This window comes from Pithys albifrons, chromosome Z (genome assembly GCF_047495875.1).
Source record: "Pithys albifrons albifrons isolate INPA30051 chromosome Z, PitAlb_v1, whole genome shotgun sequence".
NCBI classification, from domain to species: domain Eukaryota; kingdom Metazoa; phylum Chordata; class Aves; order Passeriformes; family Thamnophilidae; genus Pithys; species Pithys albifrons.
Window position 1 is genome coordinate 38,143,982 of NC_092497.1, and position 15,489 is coordinate 38,159,470.

At 36.0% G+C, this 15,489-nt stretch overlaps 1 protein-coding gene across 2 annotated transcripts in view; it reads left to right on the plus strand.

The window, feature by feature from the left end:
* Window positions 1-14,958, plus strand: part of SNX2 (sorting nexin 2) — a 30,652-nt gene extending 15,694 nt beyond the window's left edge. For both annotated transcript variants that reach the window (XM_071580477.1, XM_071580479.1), the window contains exons 5-15: window positions 145-188; window positions 273-414; window positions 4,466-4,544; window positions 5,688-5,763; window positions 7,033-7,146; window positions 7,370-7,463; window positions 9,249-9,454; window positions 10,601-10,744; window positions 13,416-13,496; window positions 13,604-13,675; window positions 14,457-14,958. In XM_071580477.1, the coding sequence (XP_071436578.1) occupies window positions 145-188; window positions 273-414; window positions 4,466-4,544; window positions 5,688-5,763; window positions 7,033-7,146; window positions 7,370-7,463; window positions 9,249-9,454; window positions 10,601-10,744; window positions 13,416-13,496; window positions 13,604-13,675; window positions 14,457-14,507 (1,103 nt within the window). In that variant the 3' untranslated portion in view covers window positions 14,508-14,958. The remainder of the gene's footprint in view (window positions 1-144; window positions 189-272; window positions 415-4,465; window positions 4,545-5,687; window positions 5,764-7,032; window positions 7,147-7,369; window positions 7,464-9,248; window positions 9,455-10,600; window positions 10,745-13,415; window positions 13,497-13,603; window positions 13,676-14,456) is intronic.
* Window positions 14,959-15,489: the final 531 nt, after the last annotated feature.

Here is a 15,489-nt window from a genome sequence, read left to right on the forward strand (position 1 = left end):
TTTTAGCATGATTTATTCTTCACTTGTCTTTTGGCAGTTATTAGTATCTAAATGGAAAGATACTTAATGTATATTTTGGAATAAAAAGTGTGTGATGGGATTGCCATACCTTGCCCTGGGATAAGTATCTCAATTTTCTTACAGGAGATGGCATGAATGCTTATATGGCATACAGAGTAACAACAAAGGTAACTAGTGCAACAAATGTTTGTGGATAACTTTGTGTCATAGCTGAGATGGATCAGTAATTCATAACATTTTTTTTTTTAAAGACATCACTTTCCATGTTCCACAAAAACGAATTCTCTGTTAAAAGAAGATTCAGTGATTTTCTTGGCTTGCACAGCAAATTAGCAACAAAGTACATGCATATTGGTTATATTGTGCCTCCAGCCCCAGAAAAAAGTATTGTAGGTAAGTACAGTACCTGTTAGGTGACATTTAAGTACTGTGATACAAATTACTTTTCTGCACAAACATGCTTACTGCTTCTCAGGTGGTCCAAATGCTCTTCATGTTCTGTATATTTAAAAAATTCAGATTAAATTGGAAAGATATGTAATGGCCTCTTCCTAACTCAGACCAATGTCGATAATAAGGACATATGTCTTACTACATTGTGTTTCTTATCTATAATTCTTTCTTTGCTCTTGCCCTTTAAAAGCTGATTAGTCTATCAAAACAAGGATGATAAAAAGTTTATTTTTAACTTGGGCTGTTTTGAATTGCCTGCAGCATACAGAGCTTCATACATATATGTTACAGGTTCAGGAGGATTCCCATGCACAAAATAAAAGATGCTAAAACCTGACTGAGGTAGCAAAGCAAATGTATTAGTATCCAAACTAAATTTCTTCCTATAATGCAGTTATAATAACAAAGCAAATGTATCAGTTGCTCGTGACAGAAAACAATACATTACCAACCCCTGGAATCTTGAGAAGCCACTGAGCAGGAGAAAGAGAATGGAGCATGGCACTTGTCAGGTGTGGTAGGCAGGCAGTGCACCTTCAGGGCATCCCCTGGATCAAAATGATGTACATCTGATCCTCCTCAGCCCAGAACCTCACCTTATATCTCCCTCTCTGGAGTGGAATTTTGGCAGCGCAGCATCAACTTGTGCGTGGCTGGTGCAGGAGCTGAGACTGCATCAGCTCAGGATGCTGACTCCAGGCTAACAGTGTCTCTGTTCTGTATCATTCCTTTGTCAGAGGCCAAGTTACCACCAGTTCAATGTTACACTAACATTTCGTTCTTCCAGTTCGAGTTTCCAAAGGGAAAGTATACAGTATTTTCTCATGCCACATCAGCAAGCACAACCACGGACCAAATATGACAGGGCACTAGACACGACTCTGGTCTCTAACATAATATTGCCCCTCTCTAATACTTCAGTTCTGTTTCTTTTTATCATGGTGAATGCAAAACTTCTCATGAATTATGCAGGGTTTTAATGAAAACTCAATTTTGAGTGGTGCTAGTCTTCATGAATGCCTTGAAGGATCAGATCCTTTCTCCATGAGCTGAGAAGCATGCCTAATGCATTAATGAGTTTTATGATTTTGAAGTAGTAGAAGTCCTTCAAAAATAACCAAACATTTAAAACAATAAAACCTGTTGAAGACTTTTGTGTTACTCATATAAATAAGTGATTGACTCTAGAATGTTGTTTAATAGGTAGGGAATGGCAAGACTTCTTTTTCAGTAGTTTAGTCGGAGCAGCAGCTTTTCATATAAGCAGGAGTAGGGAGACTAAGTACATGTAGGCAGCAGAAGTCTTGGGAAATTCATGATTATACTTCTGTGGAAAAGCCCTGCATTTTGAAGTCTGGGAGACTGAAAATTTGACCTGAATTTTTAGTAGATCTTTAAAGTAAAGTGTGATTCTCTAATAATCAATTTTTAGTATAACAAAAATAAGTTTAATTCCAAAGGCCTTACAAAGATGGAATGAGATTTTCAGTCACATCCTTTGAATGATACGACATTTAAGGCATTTGTGACAGTCTGCATTTACATGGAAATGTAGTGCTTGCATCAGTCAAATTCACCTGCAAGACAAAGCTTAGACTGGATTGCAGGTACAACTTGAACAAAACCAGCATAAAAATTCATACACCTGAAAATCTATACAAAGGTGGGACTTACTGCAGTGTAAGCAAGTACTGGTTGCCACTCCAGTTTCTTGTATTGAGACTTTCTTAAGCTGTGGGTAGCTTGGGAAAACACAGGTTCTGTAGGACATTTTCAGAAGAGTATGAAACTATCACTTGAAAGTTTAATTTCATTGCATGTGTGTTACTTAGTTCTGTTCAAAAGCATGTAGTCAATACATTTCTAAGCACTGGAACAGGCTGCTCAGGGAGGTTGTGGAGTCTCCCTCTCTGGAGACATTCAAAATGCACATTCCTGTGTAGTGTACTCTAGGTGACTGTGCTTTGGCAGCAGGATTGGACTAACTGATCTCCAGAGGTCCCTTCCAGCTCTAGTAATTCTGTGATTCTGTAATTCTGGAGAAAAGAAGGCATTGATTCTAGACTGTTTTAAAATAACGCATCTTACAGCAGAGAGCTGACAAAACATCTGAAAGTAAGATGATATATAGTGTTTATATTGCACATGTTTATTTTTAAAGTCATAATATATAATGTCATACATTCAGTGTTATGGAGTGTCCTATTGTACAAAAGTCCTTGGTCTGTTCATTTCATTACACTGTTGATAACACCTGGAGTTTTAAGCTCCAACTTTATTTTGGTAATGAGTGAGAGGGGCTGGAATTCTAGATCTTAGCTGCAAATTCAAGTGATGAATTACTGACTGGAACAAAAGGATAAAAATGAGTCAGTGGTGGGTTAAGAGCTGGGCATTCATCCAAACTGCCTCATTACTTACACACATGGGTGTGAAAGTCACATTTTTTTTTTTTAAGAAAGCAATCTTTTAAGTCATGGATCTTTCCTGTTAGGGGTTTAGAGGGGTGCTTGGGCTGTAGAATCAGCCTTTATTCTTGCATTCAAATAGGCTTACATTAGCAGAAAAAAAAACGTGGCATGATTTCTAGAAATTAACCATCACAGGTTAGGAATTTCTCATACTGGTCATTTGATTATGTATTCAGTCTTTTCTCTATGAACCTCTGTTCAAACTTCTAAGGTGAAGCATCTCTTGTATTGAGTACAGCATTTCATGCTTTCTGCAATGAAATGTTAACATATAGTAATACTGTAATGCAAAAAGATGAGGTATGTGAATTACCTCACCTTTGAATACTTTAATCCTTTTACTTAGACCTACCTGATTTTACAGATAAACTTGTGGATTTACAGTTACATTGCACTATTTAATATACCTTTGAAAAAAATGCCTATCAGATTTATTTTCATCATGTTGCAGAGAAAAGGAAAACTAAGGCTTCTTGGAGGGGTTAAGGCTTCCCCCTTGTTTCTGTAAGGATTGTCTTTGTCTTCTCTATGGTCTACTGTGTGAAACTTGTAAAGCCAGAAGAGAGTTGGGATAGGGAACAACACTGGGAGCTGCTGACCTTGCAGGTCCCTGGAGTATATATTCAGAGTCACAGATGTGGAACTTTTAGCTGGAGAAGCACAGAACAAAGAAAGCAAGAAATACACTACAGCTATCATAATTGGACTATGTCATATTGGACTTGTATCATAAAATACCCTTCTTGTATTTTAGGAACTGAGAACAGGTTATGAATGTCCAGTGTTTCATGGTGTTTTTAGTAGGACTCAAGTTGCTAACCTTTAGGTATTTTGCATGAACAATAGTGACCTCAGTCCGACAGTTTTAAAGTTCTTCTGATGCTGAGATTGAGCGTATTTCGCATACAATGGCACATCAATAACTGGCTCACCATCATAGTTTTTTTGGCCGCTCTCTTGGTCAGAGGAAGCACTCTAAAGCTGCATGTATTTTATTTTGCTGATTTTATTCTTCATTCAGTTCATAGTTGTTCAGAATTTTCAGAACTTGCAAGCTTGCCTTAGTTGACTAAAAAATTACTAGCTTTAGAACTTGAAGAAATGAATGAATGAAAATATTGATAATAAACTTAGCGATCAACAGGCTTATAACCTGTGATTTATTTTTCTATTCTGCTTTGGATGGCTAACTGTTTTCTTCTTCTCAACATGAATTACCAGTAAAACTCTGATTGGCATTTAGATTGTCTTCACAAATGCAAATTGACCTAGTTTTGTGTAGCTGTTAGTCACAATGAATATGTTACAGGAAATTGCATATTTCATAGAGCTTCAGCCACAAAACAATGTTGCATGAAGTGTTGATGTTTTGGATTATTTTTCTGTTCCTGTGTAGTGTTTTTTATTGTAATTTGAATTAAATATGTAAACTTAGGTGAGCTTTATCTTCTAATCATATCAGTTACGTTAAATATTTATCTGTGATAAAATAAAATCATAATGATGCCATTTTCTTCAAGGCATGACCAAGGTTAAAGTGGGGAAAGAAGATTCTTCATCTACTGAATTTGTAGAGAAAAGAAGAGCAGCTCTAGAAAGGTAATATGTGCATCTAACTAAAATTTATTTAGAAGAATTCTGGAGGCTGTATACAGCTGTCAAATTTTTGTGGAGAAATGGGATAATCCCAATTAAGAAAAAGAAATGTGGCATTATTCATAGAGAAGATTATGGATAGTTTATTTCTAACTTGAAATTAAGATCACAGAGATTCAGTAAGTAAAACTGTCTTTATTAGCTTATTTAGATGTTTTGGGTTGAAGCAATTAAGGCACAGCAGCATCTCTGTTCCATAGCAAATCAACCATTGAGCAGAGAGATGGGTAAAAGAGTCCTTCAGTCACTTGAAAGTCAAAGTCTTTCTGATTATGTACATTGATGTCATTGATGTGACTAGCTGAATTTTGGTTTCAGAGATATTGGATCTCTGTCACCCAGTGCTGTTATACAGCTGATACCGTTTTAGTATCTTTGTTATGGAAGAGTCCTGTCCCTTGTATACTGCCACATTAACTTGTACTTGATACTGAGTATAGAACAAAGAAAAGTTGAGCAATCTAATATATAAAATAGTTTCACTGCAACCCTTACGTTCTTTAGGAAGAAAAATAAGAATCTGGTGATCATACTCAATGGGTGATAAAAGAAAAATTACACATTTTATCTAGGCAGCAATGCAAAAAAAATCCTCCTTCCCCTTGCACAGAGAAGGAGTTGCATTGATTTTTAGTCTTGTGTGTGTGTGTGTTCATTAGTCCTTTAGAACTAAATCCGTTGAAGACTGTAGTCTATCCAGTTTATAAGTAGGTCATACCTGGTTCATAATCAAGTCGCTTGTCCAAGATTTACTTTAATGATCAGAATTACCTGTAACAAAAACCCTGTTAACTGCACTATACAAGAATGTTTAAACAAGCTCATTTTTTTTCTGGTGTAAATTGGATGGTATTAAAAGAGTAGGCCTTTATTCAGCTGTTGAAAATCTGAAGTAATATTTTACCACTGTGGAACATACAGTTATGATAGGTGCCACCTTAAAGGCTTTCTGATGTAAAAGAATTGTTACAAACCACTGCCTGACCTTTAGTGTGTTATATTGTTGTATGGAGTACATGGCACTGCATTACTTTCAGTCAGGCACATTTGTTTTGTTAGCTGATATTTTAATTTTTAAAATCATAGGTATCTACAGCGAACAGTAAAGCACCCAACCTTGCTACAGGATCCAGATTTAAGGCAATTCTTGGAAAGTTCTGAGGTATTTAAGTTCTTTTAACTTCTGTTTGTTTCTTGATACAGTAACATACCAAGCAATGTATTCCCTTTGTATTGAGACCTAATCCCCTAAATTAATATAAAATCGGATTGGACTGTAACTCTCATGTGATAGAATGGCAGAGGCTACTTAAATAATGGTGTGCCTCTGGCTATCTTAAATCTTGGAGTGGTAGTGACAAAAACCTGTTTGCTCTACAGTGACTTTTCAAGTGACTTGTTCTCCAGTTCTGAGTAAAACTGGTCATACATGGTGAAAGTCCATAATTGATGTTACGGATTGTTAAACAAATCAAGAATTAAACTAGCTTGAAAGCAGTTCTCTTACCTCTAGGAGTTCAGCATAAGCTTTGTTGGTAGGACAGTGTGAAAATGCTAGCAATGCTGGTAGCCAAACTGGGAGTTTTGTGAACAGAGGATTTCAGTCCCGCCTGTACTATCAATCTGGAACCTTTCACAATACTAAATATATTGTTAAAGATACATAATATCTCTATAAATGTGCATAGTGTTTTCACTGTAATACTGAACTATATTCTGGCTGATGTCAGTATCTTAGTTATATTAATAAGTCACAGAGGCCTCACTACTGACAAAAGCATCAATAGATAACTTACACTGGGTTTGTCAATGCTGCTGACAGACAAAACATCATATGTAGGGTGGGTGGTCTGATAAAGGGGCCACCTTGTGTAGCATATTCAGTGTAGCCTGAGTAATAATACCAATAAAATGTAAAGTTTCTTAACTTACCTCTGAGGATTTCTCAGTACCTACACAGATAACACAGTTGTCTTGATAAACTTGAGGTAGGTTTTGAAGTTGAGCCTATATTGAGAAGCAAAAAGTCATCAACCTTTTATAATCAGCACACAGTGCATGTCTTGCATTATAGATAAATGTTTTACAGAATTTCTTTTGTCTAATTTGTTGTAAATCTAAGCTTTTCTATTTCTGTAGTGATAGTTTGTTCTTTGTATTGTTAGGACATTGGGCTAGTTCATAACAGCTTTGGACAAGTGGGTTGTTTGTTCCATTTAAATGTAAAGGTGTAGAAGAAAAGCAAATAGTCTATATTTTTAAGTTTTCCTCTTGAGAATGTAAAAGTAGTAAATCTGAGAAATTAGATTCCACAATATTGAAACACACAGGAGCAAAGAAAACAGTATATCCCTTTCTTTCCCCCTTGTGCCCAGTTAAACCTCCATCCTTTTAACCAGTCTGTTTGCCCTTATTTGTCATTCAATTCCAGCTGCCGAGAGCGGTTAACACCCAGGCTCTGAGTGGAGCAGGAATATTGAGGATGGTGAACAAGGCTGCCGACGCTGTCAACAAAATGACAATCAAGATGAATGAATCGGATGCAGTAAGAGCTGATTTTTTGGCTTGAATAATGAGACGAATTAATGAACCTCAACAATTGCATTTTAAAGCTGTAGAAGTAGAAAATGGGTTATTAATTTGCTTATTGGCTTGAATTCTTAGCTGTATCAGTTGGCCACCCTGGCAGTACCTGGATAATTTGCTTCTTTAGAACCAGAAATGTTGTTGGTAATCTAATTTGTAATGCTTAACTCATCTTTTATTAGTGGTTTGAAGAAAAACAGCAGCAATTTGAGAATCTGGATCAGCAACTTAGGAAACTTCATGCCAGTGTTGAAGCATTAGTCTGCCACAGAAAAGGTAACTTCGCTTTTATGTGACTGCATGAACTTTAGGAAATGTTGATGACACAAGAGCTTGGCATGTGAGAGCTCTTAACTAATTATTAGTTATGCAATGTATTCTAATGCATAAATCTTCTAATCGTACCTTTTATCTTAAACTGCTCTAGTATTTTTGTAAATCTTTTTAATCTTAAATTTAACCAGATTACCTGTCATTCCTAGAGTTGCTATATCAATTTAGCTTCCCCCCTCCCCTTGCACTGTTTCAATACCACACCTATGAAGTGAGTCTACTGCAGTAGACACTCATAAATTTATGTCTAGGTCTCATGGCAAGAATAATTTCTTTCTGAACAAGAAGTGGCTGCATAAATCCATTTCAACATCTTTTGGTTCAGTATTGCTCTGTTAACTGAGTTTAAGCTCTTACACAGGAATTTGCGTTTCTTCCTTTTGTCCACATAATGATATATCACAAAGGTACTGTTACAGGAAACTTTTCTGGGAAGATGAGTAGTCACAGACTATCACCTTTTTGTTTACTTATTTTACCTATTTTAAAGGTAAGTAAAGCCTGTAAGTTTATAAACAGCCTGTGCTTTTTGCTTTTTTGATGGATTTTCATAAAGTGATTAAAAAAACCCCCAAGTTCCCCCAAAAAACACACCCCAAATCAATAAAAAAAAGCAAAACCCAACAGTTGTAATTTGTGGTTCAAGGAAGATCATGCTTTCTGACACTATCATATTATGTTAAAATGTAGTCTCACCTTTGAGCTTTTTCAGAAGTGCATGAGAGTGTCATAAGTTGTTCTCTCAGAATTCTAAGCACAAATTACTGTCTGTAGTAAAATAATCTTTAGCCAACTCTCCTCAGGACTAAGGAGTATTTGAGAAGTAATGGAAAATGGAAATCTTGGTTTACTGTTGATTTGACATCTGATTTACAGATTTTGAGAAATGCTGGTTGGTTGGTTAAGAGTTGTGTTTCAGTTGTAAAGGTTTCACAAATTTGAAGACGTTTTCTTTTTGCAATCACTTCTGGTGTTTGATGATTCTGCAGGAGTAGCAGAGCTGCAAACAAACCTGCATTTTTAATCTTGAAGTAATTGGGACTAAACATTTCTTCAAAGGGCCTTCATAGTACTTAACTTTGTACAGGATTACTTAGGTAGGATTTGATGATACAGTTACACCAGCATTTGTTAATGAATAAACTCAAAACTACCTCCAGAGATGTGATGTGTGAGTGTTGTTCATGTTTTATTTTAAGGCATGTCAGAATGTGGCAATACATTAGAGTATGCACAATAAAAGTTATTTAAAAGTCAATAAAGCATTTCAACAGAAATAAATTCCACTCAGGGGAGTGGTAGTTTTGGTGAAAGAGTTGGGGTTTTTTCCACTCTGAACTTAAAGAAACCACTGTGGTGTAAACTTGTTCTGGATTTGCTCTGTGAGTGGCTTGGCTTTTGTTTTGTGGGCTTGCGTTTTCTCTCATTTAGGCAGTTGGATAGCACTGAAGTGACATTTTTTTCTAAGTCTTTTGCTAGACAGAGTAAGCATGACATTAACAGACTCAGCAGAACGTTTACTGGTGGAGAGTTTTTGCACAGGAGTCTTTCTCTTAAGTGTGGCTCATTGTGATCTCCTTGTGTATTTTACCATGACCTTTAGCTTCTATTTTTCCGTTGGTGAAGTTAGGGTTGAAGTTGGCCCGAGGTCTCTGCTCCACTGAACTATGCTGCTGAGTAGTATAACAAATTAACTATGTTGTACTGAACATTACTCCTGTGTTTCAGAACTTTCAGCCAACACAGCTGCTTTTGCTAAAAGTGCTGCCATGTTAGGTAACTCTGAGGACCACACTGCTCTATCTAGAGCTTTGTCTCAGCTTGCAGAAGTTGAGGAGAAGATAGATCAATTGCATCAAGAACAAGCTTTTGCTGATTTCTATGTGTTCTCAGAGCTGCTTGGGGATTACATTCGTCTGATTGCTGCAGTAAAGGTGAGTACTAGTAAGAAAAATACTGATTTTGTGTTTAGAGTAACATTCCCCTACTTGCAGATCTGGGGTAAATGAATTGTGTGCATTTGCACACGTTGTAACACAGTTAAGACAGTTAAGTTTTGCCTGAAGTTCTAGCTGAGTAAAATGAATGCATTCATGATCAGTTATTCCAATTATAAAAATAGTTGTGATCAAAAATGTGAATGGAATAGTAAAATCCAGAGAAAATTCAAATCTACTTTGAGCAGTACTGATTGTATACAGTGTTTGGGGACACTGTGCTCAACTGTGTTTAAGCATATTGTACCTGTGCTTCTTTCAGATTACTTATTTTAATACTGTGCTCATAAATTTTCAAGAACATAATTGAGCTGTGTTTGTTAGATAGCCAGTAGTTTCTGTAAGTAAGAAAAAAATTCAATTTCTGGGTCTACATCTCCTTAAAGAAAATACTCAACTTAGGTATAAACATCACTTCACAGCATAAGTAGGTTTTGACATGGGAAGGGGTGTCCATGAATTCTTTCTCGAATTACCTTTGAATTTTCCAGGTTATTGGAAGTACATATTTTTCTTTTCACTTTCTTTTTTTTTATTATTAGTATGTATGTTTTGATTCTGCTGTTGTGTCCATTGCTAGCAAAAATGTGTTGCTGAATATCCATGTAATCAGTATGCACAAAAGTTTGCTAGAATTTGCATGTAGGGAATTGTCTGCATAATAGAACCCTTTGTAGTGGTTGTTTTGGTAGTGCTTTGATGGAACAAGGCACATAAAATGGTTTGGGGCACTAAAGTCTCTGCTCTGAAAAGGGCTCTTCTTAAGTACTCTGTTATTTGTGGAAGGTGTTGAGCCTTACAAGCGTGCTGTCAAATGAAATGCAAGACATGGGAGACACACTAAGGTTTCTTTGAGTATACTTCACACAGATATGCTGAGTTGGAAGAGACCCACAGGGATCATTGAGTCCAACTCCTAAGTGAAATAGCCCACATGGGGTTGGAATCCGCAACCTTGGTGTTACTAGTGCGATGCTCTAACCAACCGAGCTAATCTCCAGCTATCCAGAATTATTTTTCCTGCTGAGAATCTAGATAGCTCTAACAATTCCAGTTGTTTCATAAATCTGTCTATTCTTACAGGGTGTGTTCGACCATCGCATGAAATGCTGGCAGAAGTGGCAAGATGCTCAGGTTACTTTACAAAAAAAACGTGAAGCAGAAGCGAAGCTCCAACTTGCCAACAAACCTGACAAATTGCAGCAAGCTAAAGATGAGATAAAAGAGGTAATGTTATCAAACATTATTCTGGAGGTCAGACTTGCTGCATTAGCTCATTCATTCTGCATTAATGCTGCTTTATACCATTTTTATTTACAAACCATTTACTTATTTGCTGTTTTCCATGTTTACTGAAATTGTTGAAAGGAGTTTATTTGAAATACTAGATGTGTGCAATTGTTATTCATTTTAAGATCTGTAAGGCAGCTAATACTGTCTATACAGAGTCTGGGAAATGGGAGGAGGGGAATGTGTACAAGATAATGCTTTTAACTGTTAACGATTGCTTGAATAGGCAGCAGAGCATCTCTTTGTTTGTAAATCTAAGATGACTAGTCTAAATCTAGCAAAGGCCACCAATAGACAACTCTTCCCATGTTTTCCTTAATTATGTAGCATATCTACCCATATATATATATATATATATGCATGTATAGATGGTGTAATTTCAGTAAAAATAAATCGAACATGTTGAAGTGTCATAATTTATACACTTTTTCTGTCATGCTTCACTAAGGAAATTGAGGAGGTAGGACAACTTAATTATTTAACACTAATGCATTCTAATTATGCTTCAGTACTCTCTATTAAATAATGGAAGAACATTATTGCAGATTTCAAGCTCTCTTACACAGTTGCTTTGTTTGGCTTCCTCATTGGTCACTAACCACATGCTTTTTGCCCATCAATATACTTTGCATAGAGCATTGGAATTACTCATTAACTTGACTTTCTGAATAAAGGCCTTTGTTTATTGAGAAAATTTGGTATCACTCTTGTGTGACCACATTCTTGCTGGTTCCCTTTCTTGATATCACCCATCCATTCACAATACATTTCTTGATTATTGGAAGTCATAGGAAATAATCAGTGATCCTTTCCCAGTCCCAAGATTAAAAGAATTAATTATATTTTATCTTAAGGACTTAATTTTCCTACTTTATTAGATCATTAGAGAAGCTTTTTAGTAAATTCACAATTTAAATGTACTGATTGAAAGTTTTTGCTGCCATTGAAATGTGTTCAGAGTTGCTGAATTCTGTAATAGTGGACCTTCTGGCAGAGAAATGGCAAAGTGGAAGCCTACCCAGCTTGAGCATCATTCATGGCTCAGTTGTTTCTTCATGGGTAAACAACAGTACTCGAAATACCTTATTGAAGGAGAAATTTCTCCTTGTCAGATGTAAGATAATGTCTGACTATCTTATAGATACTATGAGATAGCATCTAACAAGGCAAACTGTTGTCCTGTGGTAATTCGCATAGAACCTGGCATTTGGCCATGATGAAACTGGAATGTTGTTGGATCTGTTAGATCTGTAGAGACTTCCACAGAAATCTCAGGCACCTCTAGTTGATGTGGTAGGAAGGCACAGGCCGTCTTAATCTGTCTTTCCTTAGCTGTGTTTTATATTGTGTGAGCTATTAGGTAAGTCTCTAGGCTATTCTTTCATGAAGGGCATCCTATTATGACTTACTGCTTCATAGTGCACATCTAAAAAGGCAGTAAAGGGACTCTGAATAAATATAAACTAAAAATATAAATACAGAGATGTTTATTGGAACATAAATGATGTTTGTCATATGACAATAGTAGCTTCACTCTGCAACACAAAATGCAGAAAGCAATCCAGTGGTCAATAGAATCCAGTGCTGAATGGATAAGTGGGTAAGGAGCACCACTGGATTGCAAGCAGGAATGTGCTACATTGAAGCATGTTGCTTCCCTGCACTCTCTTTCTGAGGAAGATAAATTTTACTGAATATGTTCACATGACTCAGTTAATATGTTGAGATGAACAGATACAGTTGCATTTTAAATAACTGCTAGCCTCCATGTGGCTTCAGTGTATCTGCACAGATAGCTTACACTTCATAATGTAATAGGTGTGTAAAGCAGTTACAAAAGGGTAATGTAGATGTTGGTGATCTGGTCTAGCTGCATGTCTTTTTGCAGAAAGAAAGGAGATGCAACCTATTGACAGGTATCTCAGGATACAATATGGCAAAACCCTGTAAGAAACACTCTTCCCTCTGAATTTTTCTCTAGTGATCTTCTTACCTGCAATAACTTTTCTACTCCTACTTCCTATGAAAACAGTTTACCCTAAAAAAGAAAGCCTGTGCGTTGGTTTACTAAAGCAACGTGTTCTGATTGGAAAGCAAACACATCCTCAGTAGCTTTTCAATAGCAATGTGATAGAGGTATTAATATACTTGACTGTAGGCAGAGATGAAGATTTAATTGTCTCTTCTGGGTTGAGGAGAGTACAGGGAATTAACCTTTGAGACTCTGGTGCTTTATTAGACAAATTTAGACTAATTTCCTATTATACGTGTAAAGCGAATAGCAAATAAAACCTTTGAGATCCATTTTCTTTTCTAAAGAATAATTTTTAAATGTTATAAAGTGTTCCTAGTAGCCATACTAAGGTTTTTTTACATTTTCTCTACAGATAGAATTACCTTAAAGATAGTATTGTTGTAACTGATGTGGTGACATCCTATTATGCAAATTTGAAATTGTTATTGTAAGACTTTCTCTTAAGTAGGCAAAAAAAATCACATGAGTCCTTTTAGCTCATAAATGACTATCAATATTCTAAAAAAAGCTTAGATACTGATAGACTGAATGAATAACACAAACTCTTACCTCTGCGTGTCTTTCCTTTGCCAGTGGGAGACAAAAGTTCAGCAAGGGGAAAAAGATTTTGAACAGATCTCCAAAACCATTCGCAAGGAAGTGGGAAGATTTGAGGCATGTATAATTTTGTCCAACTAAATGACAGTTTTACTTTAGACAATATTGACATTCCAAGTAAAATCCATTAAGAGATTAATATTCCATAATTTATTTATTAACAGAAGGAACGAGTGAAAGACTTTAAAACTGTTATTATCGAGTACTTAGAGTCGTTAGTGCAAACACAGCAGCAGGTAAGATAAACTTCAAGTTTTGTACAAGTTAATACTTAATACGTTCCATATAAAGGTTGTTAGAAAAAGCTGGGCTTTAAATATAGTAATTTCCAAAACAAAAAGAACTACTGGTCTACCATATTAGAGAATGCCATGATGATAGCAGATTCCCAGCTATTGCCATACTCCCTTCCCCAGCTGGAATTCAGGAAAGCAAGGGAGGAGCTCCCTTAGGGATATGGGCAATCTCATGGTCTTGTCATCCTCCAAAACCAAAGTAGTATTTCCACCTACAGATTAGAATAAGTTGTAATCAGTGTGTACTTATACCCTTACTGACAGAACTTCAATACTTAAATGTTTATTGCTCTTTTGTTTTAGGAATATGAAATATTAATGAATATTGTAAAGCATTAAAACAGTTTCCAGTGTCTCAGAAGTTGGCCTTGTTCCCCAAAAGGTGTCTGGACTTTCATTCCAGGAATATAACCCTCCATATTTGTTTAATTGAAAAAAAAAAAAAGAAAGGTATTCTTAGACATAAGAATTGCAGACTGAGCTTTCAAAAAAATGTATAATTGCATTCCATAGAATTTTATTCAACACGTGGTAACATATCTGTGGCTATGAGCAGATTTGGGTATTTATTACCTGTGTTTTTAATTGCACTATGTAACATCATGAATGAGTAAGCACCTGTGTTCTTACTTTAGTGGAGGCAAGTTTGCCACAAGAGGAGGTAGGTATGTGTTGTATTTTCCAACATTTAGTACTTAAGTGATTTTCCCTTCTCTTCAAGCTAATAAAATACTGGGAGGCATTCCTACCTGAAGCCAAAGCCATTGCCTGAAAGAAGATTATTCCAAATGACAAGACACGCTGGATGTTTTCCTGGATAAAACTAAATTCCACAGTGAAATCACTTTAAATCATCCAAATAAACCACTATATATTTTATGAATTAACATGTGGCTTTTTTTATATACCACAGCATTTTACTAACAAGCTGCATGTCCTGACCCTCTCTGAAAGTGGACTGTGGCATGATGTTCTGCAATACATTGCTGAATTGAACACTATTGTCTTAATACTTGCACTAAAGTGTGCACTGCAAGGCCAGAAAGCTGATATTTTTGTTCTTTACAATCCAATGTTCTGTAGTATGTCTACCTGATCTTTATGAAACAAATCTAATTGCATCAATTCATGCTCACTTTAACATTCCTGTACAAAATCATGTTTTGTGATTACAATAATAAAGGGGATGTACCATGTGAAACATTAAACACTCTGGTTTTGTGTCTCTAGATACTTACTCTTCAGAACAAAGGCAAAACCAACATTTAGTTAACGATGCTGGAGAAGGTATTAAAAATCCACCAACAAGCATTTGTGGTAAACTATTCTGGTTTTAGTTCTGAACCTCTTTATTACAGGTATTCTTTTCACCTTAGGTTGTCACTGCTTTGGCAAACAATAAGGAGTTATTACTCATAGAGTAAAAAGACTGATGCTTGGGCAACAGACAGACAAACTGAAATCTCCTTCAGGTGTTTACAAAGCTTTTGCAGAATTAAAATTAACAGTGTGATCAAATACTGGACTGATAAATTTCTTCAGTGATCTCAGGATACAAAAAGAAAAAGAAATTTGCAGCAATTATGGTAATCTGGAAGGAAGAAAAGTAGGCAATTTAGCTGAGTGCATGTTAGTTGTAAGAGCTAGCATTCTATGTGGATTTTCTTAAGTAGAAAATACATTTGCAGGGACTGGTTATCCCTTCTGCAAGAAATCAGAGCAGCATGCTTCTGAAGTACATGATACTTACATAG